The sequence below is a fragment of the Salvelinus alpinus genome, chromosome 24 (assembly GCF_045679555.1).
Source record: "Salvelinus alpinus chromosome 24, SLU_Salpinus.1, whole genome shotgun sequence".
In the NCBI taxonomy this organism is placed as follows: Eukaryota; Metazoa; Chordata; class Actinopteri; order Salmoniformes; family Salmonidae; genus Salvelinus; species Salvelinus alpinus.
Window position 1 is genome coordinate 14,150,869 of NC_092109.1, and position 18,066 is coordinate 14,168,934.

General features: G+C 42.5%; 1 protein-coding gene across 6 annotated transcripts in view; it reads right to left on the minus strand.

Moving 5' to 3' along the window:
• The window catches only part of LOC139552206 (netrin receptor UNC5D-like), a 324,682-nt gene extending 307,129 nt beyond the window's left edge, over window positions 1-17,553 (minus strand). For 4 of the 6 annotated variants that reach the window (XM_071363701.1, XM_071363700.1, XM_071363699.1 and 1 more), the window contains exon 1: window positions 17,181-17,552. In XM_071363701.1, the coding sequence (XP_071219802.1) occupies window positions 17,181-17,265 (85 nt within the window). In that variant the 5' untranslated portion in view covers window positions 17,266-17,552. Of the gene's footprint in view, window positions 1-17,180 lie in introns of all 6 variants that reach the window. The other 2 variants (XM_071363703.1, XM_071363702.1) reach the window with 1 other exon arrangement.
• Between the last annotated feature and the right edge of the window lie 513 nt (window positions 17,554-18,066).

The window sequence follows — 18,066 nt, forward strand, 5'->3', positions numbered from 1 at the left end:
AAAGTACATTATTCCATTTAGGAATGTAGTAAAGTACAAGTTGTCAAAAATACTAATGGTAAAGTACAGATACCCCCAAAAAACGACCTAAGTAGTGCTTTAAAGTATTTTTACTTAAATAATTTACATCACTGCCCTTCTGTAGGTTTTTGCACCAACCCAATAGTAGCTCCCCTGATTCAGCTTATCAAGCAGCTGATTATTAGAATCAGGTGTGCTTGATTGGGGTTGGTGATAACCTACAGGACGGCAGCTCTACAGGAACAGGGTTGGAAAACCCTGCCATATATAGATAAATTCTCCAGTAGGATGTGCTGCCCAGGCAATTTTTTTGTTCTTTTAGTGGACATAACGTTGAAGGTCTGATGTTGTTTCAGAGGTACAAATGTAACATATTTTAAACAGGCGTCTATTTTGAAAATTTGTTACCATGATGACCACATCCTGTGGTGGAAATTTCACCCTCAAACAACTGTTGATGACCTTTTGCAAATCCCATGTATTTTACACGTAGATTCCACCTCACAATACGGCGACAAATTACATTGAAACAACGTTGATTCAACCAGTTTGTGCCCAGTGGGACACTGGCCTGGTTATGCCTGTGGAGGCAGCCACACAAGCGATGTTACTGTATCAAGGCTGCTGGTGCTGGTCACTCTTTTCAATTTCCACATTTCAATTCGAGGGCTGTTCACTTCAACTTGACATTTCAATTTGAGATGCGTTTGTTCGCTTTATTGCGGTGAACACAGGCTTTGTCAGGACACGTGTAGCTGCTCTATTTTGAGTAGGGGATCAAACTGACACTTATCTTATACTCAGCGTTTTGTAACGCTCAATCGCACCAGTTCTTGACTGCAGAGCTAGGGCTGTTGGATACCGCACATCCGCCGGTGGCCATTTGACATCGCTGATAACCTCATCAGTTGCTAGTATAAATATTTTTAACAAATATGTATTCAGGCTGTGACTAGGCGCAATATGCGGGCATGTCACTCAAACAGCAGAGATCACAGAGCACAGCAGAGGGATAAGAAGACAAAATCTCAATTTAAGGGCACCAGAGTGTAAATGTTAACCTATACAGAGGTCATTCTCTGCTTTTCTCCTTCACTATCTCTTCCTCTTTCTCTCTCTGTCTCTCTCTCTCGCTCTCCCTCTCCCTAGCCATAATAATGTGTACATACATTATGAGAGTCATGCAGGGCGCTGTGGCTCGAGGCTGGTTTGTCCTCTGCTATGAAGGAAGAGCAGCGAGTGCTTTAAAACGCATGAGATTAAATTAAACAGAGATAGTCACGGCTCTTTATCGATTCTACCTGCCTGTGTTGCAAAACAAAGGTGGCCTTAGATGAATGCGGTCTGTGAACTCTGCATCGATGAAAACAATAGATGTTATCAGTCTTAATGGTGGACAGAAGTCCTTGGGTTGAAGGAGACACTCATCAAAGTTCCCTCTCTTTACTCAATGCCGCGTAACCTTGCCACGGCCTTGTTGCTCAAATGCATCGAAAGGAAACATTACCTGCAACAGTATCCCAGTGGATAAACAGATTTAGATTACGCTGTTCAACTCAATATCCCCTCTGCCTATAGACAGGAAGGAAGAGAGGAGGAATTCAGAGAGGGCGGGGCTCGTGTTACTGCGCTCGCACATATTTAACTTTTAAATGAATTGTCATTTGTTTTCATTTAAATGTAAATGAGGGGGAGCAAATGGTATTACGTTGACAGTCATCGGCAGAGTAAACCGACTCGTCCACCCACCAACCCTGAGCACCGGAGGGCCCTGGGCCACCCACTTACTGACCGCCGGGGAGAAAACAACAAGCTGAAGTGCGGTGGGTGAACTCCAGGGGTAGACTGACAAGTGCAGTTGTGTCTTCTCATGGATGGCACCCCCGTCCCTGCCCTACCCCCTTTCCATTTGAAGTTCCGGTGCTATTGTGCCATAGCAAAATAGTTTTTGTATGCCGATTAAACCCATAATGCATTTCTGTCGTAGACACCGGCAGAGCAGCATAGCACATCAGAGAGAGAGAGAGAGAAAAGGGAGAGATGGAGAGAAAGGAGGAAATAGTATACAGCGATAGGGAGATGGGAGAGGGAGTCAGAGAGCGTTACCTATAGGGAGGTAGAAAGGGAGCGGGGTAGGAAGTGTGGGGACAGGTTTGCAATGATTCGTGGGGCGGTCTCCACCAGCTGCTACATACGCAGGTGTGCCTCTCAGTCCCGTAGTGCTCTGTCTCTCACCACAGCAAAACAGCAGGAGGCTTGCTGTTATACACCCAACCACTGAAATACTCTGACAAAGGCAAAACCCACTCTTGGAAGAAAAACACAGCTCAAAGAACAAAGTGCCTGGCTCTGCAGGGGCCAAATCACCTACAGTAATACAGATTGTATCATGGTGAATTAAATAATTAAAGAAAGCGTGACGATGTTTTAAGTAGTTAGAGTAAGTTGTTTTTGTGTTGATGAATAATAGGAATTTAATTGAGCGATTATTACGTGAACCCTTCGGCAGGAAGCTAAAGTTATGATTGCCCAGAATAACCTGTAAGCCTTCTGAACAGTTCAGTTCAAGGCTGATGTTGAATGCTAATATTGCATTAAAGCATTTTCTGCAGTTGAGCATTTCTGATTTGGCTATTAAAAAGAGAGCGTAGAGGAGATCTTCAAAGGGCTTTGGAAATGTTATTGTAAGTAAGGAAGTGCTTTGCCGGTTTTTCAAGCCACGGTGCCTGACGACAGAGGGAATGAGGCAAGGTTCATTCGTCGAGAGGGGACTCTCTAACGGTCGCCCTAGCGTGAGTTATTTATGTGATGTCACAATGCACTCACTGTTCCAAAATGTGATTGTTACGCAACAGGCCCTCAAACTAAGGCACACTGCCTGTTAATAATCTAAAGGCTATGTTTCAACTTGTCAATTTCATATTATTTTCGAACAAGTTTCATTTTCTGACAACAGTTTTAATTGAGGTGTGTTCCACCTAATTCACATAGAAGTAGCCCATTTCACTGTTGTGGACAATTTATGTTTGAGGCTTAACTAAGCCGGACAAACTTCTCTCTTCGACAAGAGCCCAAGCACTTCCCCAGATCAAGTATTCAGAGATTTGCGCATCTCCAGTCAGAACAGGCCTTGCACACACTTTTTCCCCTGGCACATTTTCCGGCACCCGCATTGCCTTCATTGTTGTTTTCCTTACAAATAATAACTTTGCGTTCCAATCAAATTAAGTGCCTTATTTTCTGTATATTGTGTTGTCATTTCTACTGTAGCATACCGTATGTATGGATCATAATGTATTTACTGTTCTATTCACATTTTCAAGTCCTGGTGAAAAATCATGCATTCCGATTCTTGCATAAATTCTAATGGACACATATGATGTGTGTAAAATATATTTTTTAAGATTGTACTGATTATGATGAGCTAATCCTAAGATATTTGCCAGCTTATGTGTGCCGCCATGTTTGTTGACATCCTACAATGCATTCTGGGTGTCACGTAAACGTCTCTCAGACCAAAGATGTTATAACAAAATGAGGTGAAGGGATGGCTGATCTTTCAAGTAAACTTTCAAAAGTGAATGATGGGAAGTGAATGATGGTAGATGACACACCCCCTTCAACATGCATACTGCAAACAGACAAAACTCATCTTGCCTCCTCTTCTTATCTTTGGTTGACGCAACAAACAAAAAAACATGGAGGCACGCACAAACTACGTATCGTCGGATTACTTGACATTTTTAAAAAGTGTTTTACTCTATTATTTTGAACAGTGGTAAGCTTATCTGTGATGTGATGAATTGTAAATAGTAATTGCTATTAGCTAATTCATATTATGGTTTCTGTCAGCCGAGAGTTAGCTAAATATGACCTCTTGTGTTACGTCAATCTTTCCTCAGTTAGCGCTAGGACTAATTTAGCCTACATTTTCCGGATTGGATGATAGTAGTATGCTGTCGCTACCTCTGTGAATGTCTGAACATTGCATCCAAAAATAAACTGGTCATTTTCAGGACATAACATTGTAAGGACTGTTTGTGCAAAATGTTTCTGTGAAAAAACAGTGTGGCCAGCTCAAACGCGGACTATTGCATCAATCATAACTGGACGTTCTAAATAAGCATTCTAATCACACCGGTTTGAGCGTACACTGCAAGGACCACTGTAGAATGATCACACCCGTGTGATGGTAAATGTCAAATCTCTCATGCTGCACCTCACTGACACAAATGCTCCAATCAGGCTGGGAGGACAAGACAGATGGACAGACAGACAGGGCAAAGGCACTATGAAATATGTATGAACTGGCATCATTTGGCTAAATCCATAATTTGCTAGACTGAGTTGTGTCATTAAATCAAATGTTTTAGTTTTCAAAATACAGTTGATCCTCTGAAAACTTGTGCTTGCTAACTTAAACTGTCAAGGTAATTCACTGACCTATTACTACACATTGCATCATACTACTTTCATATAATAAGGTTTATGGCAAAGCTTATATTGTTGTTTTATATAAGCATAGCAAAGTATTGATGCATAAATTGATATCTGTTTATCTTTCATATTAGATGGATGTGTTACAAGCATTAAGCATTACAAGCACGGCAAGCGGTACCGATGCACCAAATCTGGAACCAACAGGACCCTGAACAGCTTCTACCACCAAGCCATAAGACTGTTAAATAGTTAACACCGACGATCTGCATTGAGCCTTTTTGCACTAAATCTTTTGACTCATCACATACACTGCTGTTACTGTTTATTATCTATCCTGTTGCCTAGTAACTTTATCCCTACCTATATGTGCATATCTACCTCAATTACCTCGTACCCCTGCACATCGACCCGGTACTGGTACCCCGTGTATATAGCCAAGTTATTGTTATTCCATGTGTTACTATTTTTCTATTATTTGTCTTTTTGTCTCTGTGCATTGTTGGGAAATGCCCGTAAGTAACCATTTCACTATTAGTCTACATCTGTTGTTTACAAGCATGTGACAAATAAAATTATATTTGATTTGAAAGGTATCAATGTTGTCAAAGTGCATTCTCATTGATTCATCCAGGCACCAATCTTTACTTTCTCCCTTCCCGGGATCAAAACCTTTCCAAACACACACCTTTTTCCCTTCTCAGCCCTCAAAGTCATTACATTTGTATTTGCTTTTGATTACTCTCAAAATGACAGTTTGTCAGGGAGCAAGGTGACAGATGCTTGCTGTTATTGATGAATGCTGCCGTGGCAATAAGGGATAACATCAGATACCCCGGCATGCCACTCTCCAACCCTCCTGCCTTCCCCTCTGCCTAGTCCTCTTATCTTTCCATCCGTCCCTCTATTCCACTCTGTCTTCCTCCCGCCATCAGGTGAGCTGAGGAATGGCTCCAGAGCCTAAGCATTTGTCACAGCAACAATCTGCTGAAACCAAATTACACTGACAGAAGCTGCGAGGGAGGGAGAGAAAAAAACACGGAGGAGAAAGGGAGGATATATTTATGAAATGAAAGCTTTCTGGACAGTTAAGCGTTTCCCACTGGCGGAGGGGGGCAGAGAGAGTGAGAGGGAGGAGTAGAAGAGAGAAAGAGAGAGCGGTAAAAAGAGTATGAATGTGAAGAGGAGAATTTTAAGGGCTTGACATTGAAGTTGTCTGTTCTTTTGACCAATCGATTGTTTGAAATTTTAAAATGTGTATTTTTCCATATATTTATTTAACTAGGCAAGTCAGTTAAGAACAACTTCTTATTTTCAATGAGAGCCTAGGAACAGTGGGTTAACTGCCTTGTTCAGGGGTATAACAACAAATGTTTACCTTGTCAGCTCAGGGATTTGGTCTTGCAACCTTTCAATTACTAGTCGAACTCTCTAACCATTAGGATACATGCCACTAGACACACCCTATGTGTTTTAATAAAATCAACTATATGCATTGAGCTTGTCTGATGCTTTAAGCATCTGCCTCGATCACACCGTCAGCGTCAATGCATTTTGGTACACCAGAAGTACATTAATTTCCAATGGAACGCTGCGTTTGCCTTGCAGCATTGCGTTGTAGAGGCAGTTGTAGGGAGTTCTGTGAGGTGCATACGTTGGATTTATAGAACGCATACGTCAAACTGTATGCTCAGACGGCTTGACAGAAATGGTAGGCGAAGGTGAATGTTGAACTTTTGTTGCATACATATCTAGATGATGCTGCGTACCATTTTGCGCAATGACACTGTCGGTATGATCAAGGTGTTACGGTTTGATGAAATAAGACAAATGCCTCAAGAGGGCGCAAGATATCTAGATAACCAGAAGAAGAAAAAATATTTACCTGACCCAACTATTCCCGATACTGCTGGCTTTCGTAGATTGTGCCATTACTCTCCTGAAGTTGCCAGTAATAGGCTACACGAGGAGTCGGTAACCTTTTTCATGTGGAATGCCAATTTATCTTACCATTTCTACAGATATGGGTGCTAGTTATGGTTTTCAAATGCAATTTTCCGTGAAACAGTTAAATTTAATTCAGCATTATCATGTGGTTAATCACACTTCATTTAAAATCTAAATGAAAATGATACAAACCTAAAAAGTAACTTCTACTGCCATTGCCAACTACTAATGTAAAAAAGCCAACAAATAAAAACATTGCAGCCTGCAGGTAGAAAATATCCTGATAGAAATAAGTATCCCATAAATCACATTGACTACACATGGTCTGTTTGCAATGAACTTGAAACATTGTATCAACTATTAACTTGGGTCTGGCCCTAGGCTTGCACTAGCGAACTTGCAACATTGTATTAAATATTCTGGCCCCTTAGAGTTTCCAGTGCCAGTGAGCTCTGGCCAGGCACAGCTGTTGATTATTTGCGCAAAGGATAAGAAACAATGCTTGACTTGGGCAGGAGCTCACCGGAGCCAAGTACCGGCACCTCCAATTTTGTACTGCTTGAGCTCCTGTTCCTCTTATAGAATATTAGCTAAAAAGTATTGTGGAGCTCCCGCACCTAAATATAAACATTACCAGCACCCACCCAAAGTGAGTACCAGAACTTATTTCAGTCCAAGTCAAGCACTGATAAGAAGTAATCATGTAAGCCTATTTTATGACGTTTCCACTGGATCAGAGCATGACATTTTTCCATTTCACGCTGAGTGGTTATCGAAAGGGAGAGAACTGGAAAGATTTTTCAAATACATTGAGGAACTACTGTAATTCTCAATGGATGTAAAAACATACTGGGCCTCCCAAGTGGCGCAGCGGTCTAAGGCACTGCATCGCCCATGAGGTGGCACACAATTGGCCCTGCGTCATCCGGGTTAGGGGAGGGTTTGGCCGGCTGGGATGTCCTTGTCCCATTGCGCTCTAGTGAATCCTGTGGCATGCCGGGTGTATGCACGCTGACACGGTAGCCAGGTGTAAGGTGTTTCCTCCGACACATTGGTGCAGCTGGTTTTCAGGTTAAGCGAGCATTGTATCAAGAAGCAGTGCGCCTTGGCGGGATCGTGTTTCGGAGGATGCACGGCTCTCGACCTTCGCCTCTCCCGAAATTGGGGGAAAAAGGGGGGTGAAAAAAACTAAAAACAAAACAAAAAAACAGACTTTGTTTGCTTGCTGTTTGAGGTGAAGAAAACATTACTTTGAGACGCTCCACAGGTCATTAGTAGTGGTGAGTTAAGCCAATCAGAAATACTATCCGATCCCCAAATGGGTGGATTAATATGCCTACATTTGCGCGCAGGCCAGGTAGTTTATAGGCCTACTTCTATGCGAGCGCATCCTTACTCAACATTGACAGGAGTCCTCCAAACAAAAGACAATGACTAAATTGACAAAACTCGTAAAGGGAATGACATAAACCAACACTTGTTACTCACAAGTGTAGCATAGGTTGTGCACTCTGCAAACAACGTGTCCACTCCAACGGGAAGACTGGAATAATAATATTGAATGTATTAACAGAAATTACAGTAACCAAAGAATGTACATTAGAAATTATAGGAATTAACAGTACATGTAAAACTGTAATGGGGAATATATGTAATGGGGAATTCACACAATGAAGTTATGAAACAATTTGAATGTGCACAAATTGGAGGGATATTCTGGAGTGAAGTGCATTGGTCAATGTGACTTCTGCATTGGCCATGCAATATTTACCGTGATATGGTCTCAGCAGAAGTCAGGGCATTCATACTTATCGCGCTTTGCGGAGCAGTGCAGAGCTGTTGTCAAGGAAGTGAGTTTCTGTTTATAAAGGATGTACTGCCCCCACCTACCATCAACCAATAATGTCAATTAGCTATATAGAGCCCTCCACATTGTTACAACATTTGGTAGGCACATGGCGATGCGGTATGGAGCTCGATTTGGCATGCCTCTGGAGACTCGACAATTGCGTCACACCCCCCAGATGGAGCCTCCAAACCCATTTTCAGATCAAGCATAAATTGCCTTTTAGTCTAGGCCCACAGTATATATATATATTGTTACTGCTCGACTAAAACAATGTTGGTCGACCAACAGCCTAACGACCAAACAATCAACCAGTCAACTAATTGGGGTAAACCCTACATTGAAGTGATCATTAATGGAGTGCACACACATACAAAACACACACCAAAACAGTGAGGAGGGGGGTCACAGCAGAGGTTTGTAATGACAACAGCTCCTCTAAGCCTTCAAAGAAACCCCACGGAGAAACAAATCTAACATTAATCCACACACACTGAATCTTATTGTCATTTCAACTCAATATCCTCACTGAATATTCTGCTACAGTACATCCAATCCAATGCCAATGGCACCAGGGAAGACCACACACACACACACACAGACACACACACACACACACGTTCTTGTGCAATTTGGTTCTAGGATGTTTTGTGTCAACATCAGAACATGGAAAGACTAATTTCAGGTTTGTGTTAATTTAATATATGTAATTACTGTTTATTTCATGGAAACACCCTTCACTCACACACTGCTTTAAAAACTGCCTATAGAGGAGTATATAATTAGCCTAATATCAGGGTGTAAACTACAACCTCATCTTGAACTTAATCAATACTAATAACGTAACTGCCTGACATATATTTCAAACGGAGATTGTATGGTTCATTGAGATGTTTTTGCGGTAACTGTGTAAAATCTCTAAAGCTGGACATGAATGGAGTCCATCATCTTAACATTTTGTGTACTGTACTGTGGTTGGTGTCCCGCTGGTAAAGAAAAGGACTCTTCTCATGTAATGAAATTGGGGGTTTAAAAATGTGTGGATCTAAATTGAAAAAACAACAGGTTGATACAGTATCTACATATTGCATCTGTACATATTATTCCTACCATAATGAATGGGAACCTTTCTCCATCGTGTTTCAATCCAATTCACCCCGAGTGAGTCATATCTTTGATTAGATTAGTTTAATTTGAGGGGTTTGGCTGACTTTCCATGTAAAATGTTCATACTCATGGAAAGTAATTAAATCAGAGCTGCATTGTCGCAACGCTATTGCTCTGTCGCTATTGCCAAGCTTGGCCATATTCAAGCAATGTGGCAGAGAGAGGCATATGGGGACAGGAGAGACAATTCCCCCCAAAATAGTGCCCCTGAAAGCATGCAATAAAGAAAATTGTGTCATGGTTGCTCCAAATACAGTACATGACCAGAACTATGTGGACACCTGCTCGTCGAACATTGCTGCGAGGACTTGCTTCCATTCAGTCACAAGAGCATTAGTGAGGTCGGGCACGGATGTTGGGCAACTAGGCCTGGCTCGCAGTCAGCGTACCAATTCATCCCAAAGGTGTTCGATGAGGTTGAGGTCAGGGCTCTGTGCAGGCCAGTCAAGTTCTTCCACAACGATCTCAACAAAAAACATTTCTGTATGCACCGCACTTTGTGCACGGGGCATTGTCATGTTGAAACAGGAAAGGGCCTTCCCAAAACTGTTTCCACAAAGTTGAAAGCACAGAATTGTCTAGAATGTAATTGACTGCTGTAGCGTTAACGTTTCCCTTCACTGCAACTAAGGGGCCTAGCCCGAACCATGAAAAACAGCCCCAGACCATTATTCCTCCTCCATCCAAACTTTACATTTGGCCCTATGCATTCGGGCTGGTAGCGTTCTCCTGGCATCGCCAAACCCAGATTCGCCCATCGGACTGCCAGATGGTGAAGCATGATTCATCACTCCAGAATACGTGTTTTCACTGCTCCTGAGTTCATTGCCGGCGAGCTTTACACTACTCCAGCCGACGCTTGGCATTGTGCATGGTGATCTTAGGCTTGTTTGCGGCTGCTCGGCCATGGAAAACCATTTCATGAAGCTCCCAACGAACAGGTTTTGTTCTGACGTTGCTTCCAGAGGCAGTTTGGAACTCGGTAGTGAGTGTTGCAACCGAGGACAGATGATTTTTACATTCTACGCGCTTCAGCATTCGGCAGTCCCGTTCTGTGAGCTTGTGTGGCCTACCACTTCGCGGCTGAGCCTTTGTTGCTCCTAGACGTTTTCACTTCACAATAACAGCACTTACAGTTGACATGGGCAGCTCAAGCAGGGCAGAAATTTGACTAATTGACTTGTTGGAAAGGAGGCATCCTGTGACGGTGCCACGTTGAAAGTCACTGAGCTCTTCAGTAAGGCTATTCTACTGCCAATGTGTGTCTATGGAGATTGCCTGGCTGTGTGCTCGATATAATACACCTGTCAGCAACGGTTGTGGCTGAAATAGCGGAATACACTCATTTGAAGGGGTGTCCACATACTTTTGTATATATAGTGTATATACACACCACATTCTGAATACAGACCTCCCTTCGGTAAATCAGACCATTACGCAATCTTCCTGCTTTCTGTTTACATACAAAAGTTCAAACAGGAATACCAGTGACACGCTCAATACGGAAGTGGGCCGATGAAGCAGATGCGAGGCCAAGGGGAAAACCAGAGCACGTTCTCAGAGTATGTGCAGACCAGCAGACAATTGTTTTCGCTGACATATTCAATCTCCCCTTGTACCATTCGGTAATCCCAACATGTTTCAAGATGACCACCATTGTCCCTGTTCCCAAGAACCAAGGTAACATTCCTAAATGACTATCGCCTTGTAGCACTGACTTCTGTAATGATGAAGTGCTTTGAAAGGGTGGTCATGACACACATTGACACTATCATCCCAACCCTGGACTCACTCCAATTCGCATACCGCCCTACCGATCCATAGATGACACAATCTCTATTGGACTCCACACTGCCCTCTCCCACCTGTAGAAGAGGGGAAATAACTTTGTGAGAATGCTGTTCATAGACTAGAACTCAACATTCATCAACGTAGTCCTCTCCAAGCTCATCACCAAGCTTGGGACCCTGGGACTGAACACCTCCCTCTGCAACTGAATCCTGGGCTTCCTGACGGGCCGGCCCTCGGTGCTGAGAGTAGGCAACAACACCTCCACCACGCTGACCCTCACCACGGGGTACCCTCAGGGGTGTGTGCTTAGTCCCCTCCTGTACTCCATGTTCACCCACAACTGCGTGGCCACACACAACTCCAACACCATCATCAAATTTTCTGATGACAAGACGGTGGTAGGCCTAATCACCAACGGCGATGAAACAGCCTACAGGGAGGAGGTCAGAGACCTGGCAGTGTGGTGTCAGGACAACAACCTCTCCCTAAACGTCAGTAAGACCAAGAAGCTGATGGACGACTACAGGAGAAAGAGGGGAGAGCACATCCCTATCCACATCGACAGGGCTGTAGTGGAGCAGGTCGAGAGCTTCAAGTTCCTTGGCGTCCACATCACTAAGTCTTAACATGGTCCACACACCTGCACAGTCGTGAAGAAGGGACAACAGCAGTGCCAAGTGGTGGAATAAGTTAACTGCTTGTCAAGCGTAGAATGGGGACAATACAGTATATGTTGAAAATATGTGAAATTGTGAGAGTAAGAATTAAATAATTTTTCAATTTCATTGTATTCCCATTATGAATTCATGCAACATACACTGTGTACAAAACATCAGGAACACCCACTCTTTCCATGACATATACTAACCAGGTGAATCCAGGTGAAAGCTACAATCTCTTATTGATGTTAAATCCACTTCAATCTGTGTAGAACGAAGGGGAAGAGACAGGTTAAATTAGGACTTTTAAGCCTTGAGGCAATTGAGACATGGATTGTGTACAGTCCCTTGCAAAAGTATTAATCCCCCCTTGGCATTCTTCCTATTTTGTTGCATTACAACCTGTAATATAAATTGATTTTTATTTGGATTTCATGAAATGGACATACAAAATATTCCAAATTGGTAAAGAGAAATGAAAATAACCCTTTTCCCCCAATTTAAAAAAAAATAAAAACGGAAAAGTAGTGCGTGCATATGTATTCACCCCCTTTGCTATGAAGCCCCTAAATAAGATCTGGTGCAACCAATTACCTTAAGAAGTCACATAATTAGTTAAATAAAGTCCACCTGTGTGCAATCTAAGTGTCACATGATTTCAGTATATATACACCTGTACCGAAAGGCCCCAGAGTCTGCAACACCACTAAGCAAGGGGCACCACCAAGCAAGTGGCACCATGAAGACTAAGGAGCTCTCCAAACAGGTCAGGACAAAGTTGTGGAGAAGTACAGACCAGGGTTGTGTTATAAAAAAAATATCAGAAACTTTGAACATCCCACTGAGCACCATTAAATCCATTATTAAAAAATTGAAAGAATATGGCACCACAACATACCTGCCAAGAGAGGGCCAACCACCAAAACTCACGGACCAGGCAAGGAGGGCATTAATCAGAGAGGCAACGAAGAGACCAAAGAGAACCCTGAAGGAGCTGCAAAGCTCCACAGCTGAGATTGGAGTATCTGTCCATAGGACCACTTTAAGCCGTACACTCCACAGAGCTGGGCTTTACGGAAGAGTGGCCAGAAAAAAATAAGCAAACATGTTTGGTGTTCGCCAAAAGGCATGTGGGAGACACCCCAAACATATGGAAGAAGGTACTCTGGTCATAAGAGACTAAAATTGAGCTTTTTGGCCATCAAGGAAAATGCTATGTCTGGCACACACCCAACACCTCTCATCACCCCGAGAACAACATCCCCACAGCGAAGCACGGGGGAGGCAGCATCATGGTGTGGGGATGTTTTTCATCGGCAGATGAAAAATAGATGGTGCTAAATACAGAGAAGTTCTTGAGGGGAAACCTGTTTCAGTCTTCCAGAGATTTGAGACTGGGACGGAGGTTCACCTTCCAGCAGGACAATGACCCTAAGCATACTGCTAAAGCAACACTCAAGTGGTTTAAGGGGAAAAATGTAAATGTATTGGAATGGCCAAGTCAAAGCCCAGACCTCAATCCAATTGAGAATCTGTGATATGACTTAGATTGCTGTACACCAGTGGAACCCATCCGACTTGAAGGAGCTGGAGCAGTTTTGAAAGTATTATGCACGCTCAAGTTTTCTGTTTTTTTGTGTTATTTCTTTTTTGTTTCACTATAAAAAATATTTTGCATATTCAAAGTGTTGTGTAAATCAAATGATACAAACCCCCCAAAAATGTATTTTAATTCCAGGTTGGAGGAAAATAGGAAAAATGCCAAGGGAGGTGAAGACTTTCACAAGCTACTGTAAGTGTTGCTCTCCACTTTCTGGAGGTCCGAGTTTTGAAATCAGTGGAATTAGAGTATGACAGCTAAGGAGATGGAGAAACCACCTGTCTCCGGATTACATCTTTAAACTCAAGGCAATCATGGCATCCGTGAGAGGGAGAAGCGTCCATCCATGATGTATATGGGTGTAACGAGTGCATTGAGAGTCAGGAAGCAAGTTCAGGGAGTGAGTGTTTTAATAAATAAACGCAACTAAATACAAAACAAGAAACACGAACAGCGTACAGACATGACACAGAAACAATGACGCCTGTGGAAGGAACCAGCGGGAGTGACATATATAGGGAAGGTAATCAGGGAAGTGATGGAGTCCAGGTGAGTCTGACGACACGCAGAACGATGGTGACAGGTGTGCGCCATAATGAGCAGCCTGGTGACCTAGAGGCCGGAGAGGGAGCACACGTGACAATGGGTAAGATATTCTAGCTAGCTACATTTTCAGATATTACACGTTTCTAATTTTGACAGAAAGTAATTTTAATATCAAGTTAAAGTGTAATGTTAGCTCGCTAGCTAACGTTGCATGTATGATCTTATTATTCGTATCTCAGAGCCATTTGCTTTGCTAGTTATAGCCTAATGCAGGGTAGTAACGAGCAAGGATTATGGTTAATTGTTTACCTAGCTAGCTAACTACATATCTTAACAAAAGACTCCACTATGCAAGAAACCATTTCAATAGAATGTCACTGCGACAACTGTTGATAGACGTGGCTGGTAAATTCGCTCTCTATCTACTGCAATTTCAGAGCACTCTTGTCTGAGTGTGCTAGAGCGCAGAATAACTGACGAATTTACGAACGCTCAACCCCCATTGAATATGGCCGGTGTCAGTAAACATTGGCAAAAAAGCGTAAATTGTTGCCGGCAGCACAGTTAGTCACCAATGCTCTGGATAATATAAAAACAGCCTAGCTATGGCGAGTAAAATGGTCAGTGAGCTGTTTTCTCATTTGTGTCTGGAAGTAGCTAGCAAGCTAGCCAATGTTTGCCAGTTAGCTTGGGTGTTTGACTGTGTTGTTAGGACAGACTCCTAAACCAGGAAAAATAAAACAGAGAAAGAGGAATTTGGGAAAATACAAAGAGAGTGCCAATTTGAAAGCTAGGAAAACATGTATGAGCAGATTGTGCCATTAAAAGTAGCGCTCATGCTAGAAAAGGTTGGAGACCCCAGGTATACAAATTATATACACACGCACTCACTTACACAAACTACACTGACACTTTTACACAGAACCCACACAGATTCACATACACTACATACACACACACTTTCACCCTCATCATATGCTGCTGCTACTCTGTTCTTTATTCTTACTCTTATTATTATCTACACCAATAGTATTCGGTGCATGTGGCAAATAAAATTTGATTTGTCATTCTCAAAAAAAGGAGAAGAAAAAAATCCTGGATAATCCCATGCATCCTCTCCATATTGAGCTCATGATTTCCTCTCATGTTAAATGTCAGTTAAATCAAAGAGGTCGCTGGAGAGACGGGTTGACATATTTGTGATAAATAAAACATGGGTTCTCCCACAGATGATTCCTCTCTGTAGCCCTTTATTCATATCTCTCTCTCTCTCTGCCTCCCTATCGCTCTCTCCCTGCCCCTCTCTTTCTCCCCCCTCTCTCTCTTTCTCTCTCCATATCAGATGGCGAGAGTCGCAACTGAAACATCAAACGGCACTGTCAAACCTGCCGCTGGTGCTGTGTGTCTCTTTTCTCTCCTCAACCCCAATACTCAGATCACTCCATTTACTATACACCTGCAGGCTATGTCTCAATTGTGTCTCTGATATAGTGGATCATGAAATAAGTACACATAACAGAACAATATCACACGGTCGGAAACCGGCATTAGGATATTATCACCCAAGGCTGGGTGAGCATACATAGGATCTGATCAGATTATCAATGGTCTGGAGATATCAATGTCCTCTAGTGGGATGTAGAACAACAAAATTCATTAGGTTTCTGAAGTTTCTGGTGCCAAGAGAGTAAGAATGAGGAGAAAAACGACAGAGGAGGGAAGAGTGAAAACGACAATAAGGGTTATTTACAAGCTTAAAAGGATGGGGATGGGTCCAATTCCTTATTAATGAACTTCTGTCTCCCAATGCACAGTAGAATACCTCACACTATCTCAACTATCAGCCTCAAAAAGCTAAACCCCTGAAGCTGAATAGAGCCCTAATCTAATATTTATATTACTCAGGTTCAGTTTATTTCCATACTTGATATGCAATAATAAAATCCTTATGGCTAATTTGGTAATTGACTTGCAAATGACTCACCGTAAGACATGATAGGCTAAGTGAGTGTCAAGAGGTCAAGGTAGAGAGGAGAGCATGTGATGGGGTCCATAGTGAGACCCGAATAGTATTGTTTTCAATGTGTTGCCTATTTAATGTAATCTTTTCATAATAAAAACAAGAAGCACATGATTTAATTATGAAACGAGGTGTTTTTTCAAATATAACCCTTTTCTAACTAGGCAAGTCAGTTAAGAACAAAGTCTTATTCACAACAGCCTAGCGGGGAACAGTGGGTTAACTGCCTTGTTCAAGGGTAGAACGACAGTTTCTTTTAACCTTGTCAGCTCGAGGAATCCTCGAGCTTTTGGTTATTGACCCAACGCGCTAACCACCAGGCTACCTGCCACCCCAACAGCACAAGTCTAACTCAAGCCAATATGTCTGAGCTGTCACTATCGACTATGCATTACTTCAAAGAGCAGTGTTTTGGGATGTGAACCCATCATTCTCCCGGAGACCATCACAGCAACACATGTCAACGCAGGGAAGAACTGGCCGAGCGGTTCTCCGCTGTGCACAATCAATGTGTTTTAATTCAAAAGCCAAAATGCGTCTATCGCTGAGAAACATTTGGATCATGACCAACAACCAGTCAGTAGTATCTTGAATATTGTTGTATGATTTATTTTCGCGTCTGCCTTCTGCGGTGTGGGCCGACAGAATACACTGCATTATTGTCTTACTCCCTACACTCTTTAAAAAAAAATGCTATCTAGAACCCTTTAAAGAACCCTTTTTGGTTACCCTTTTGGGTTTCATGTAGAACCGTTTCTACAGAGGGTTCTACATGGACACAAAAATGGTTCTAACTGGAACCAAAAAGGGGTCTATGGGAACAGCAAAATCACCCTTTTGGAACCCCTTTTTTCTAAGATAATTAGTCTAGGGTCAGATATGATGATACATTATGTGTAGCCTATAACTCTTTTGCATACGATAGGTGTTCTATAATTGCGGACGTTGACGTAAGAAGGGAAAGCGTTTAAAATATGTTTACAATACCAAAAATAATATTGACAAAGTTAAGCATAGTACTGTTAGTTTGTGCGATTGGATACCATATAACACACCCTGACTAGTCTATAGTGCAAGTGCAAATTCCTGCACAACACACAGCTGTTCTGACAAAAACAAAAATCACACATTCTGAACTGTTCTTACCTCGTGCCGCCGTGGCCGGGAACTGCAAACCGAGAAACAAGAGGATGACCAAACTCCGGTAGCATACCCCCGAAAACTGTCCCATCACTACGCCGGTCGTCTTCCTCCCAATCTGACCCGGGTATGCTGCGCGAGGGTCTCGAGCATTTGTCGTCGTAGACTGTCATCAGTAACAGGTTACCCTGCACTGATAACGTTTACACAGGGCCAGTCTGTCGCCGAGGATGGCGAACAGCGACTGCATCTCTGCTTCACAATACAGACAGATGGAGCGCGGTGTCTGTGTGTCGGCGGTCGGGCAAACTGTGTGAGAGAGAGTGAAATAATTAAGCCGCGCAAGCCAATTGCTCTCAGCTTCGGAGCAGAGAATGAGAGAGAGAGAGACATGCACTAGCGCGGGTTGACTCATAACTCGCGCGGGGTGGGCTTTTAAGGTAATTAAATATTGTGTGCAGGTGGGTTGAATAAAGAGAAAACAATGCATTATAAAATTCATACATGTATAATTATTGTGGAATATCTATATATAGGCTACATTGAGGTGTTTCCTTTATTATTTTTAGGCTATCTGTCTTTAGTGTGTAAGCCTAAACTTTAGGTCTTCAGGGCCTAACGGTACGCGCACCACACCAATCACCAACTGCTTGTGGGAACTTGCAGAAAAAGTTCAGTAAGAGAAAGCTGCGAAATGGAGAGTTGAAAGTAAAGAGTCCATTTGTGTTTGTGGAGGTGTACTGTAAATGTTAAGCTGTGTGTTATTTTTGTCTATGTATGATTTTGTTTATTGTCAAAGGAAGAAAGGAAGTTAAATAAAATATATATATAAAAAATAATAATAAAGAGAAGGCCCAGAAAAGTAATGTTTGGGAAAGATTTGTTGAAGTGG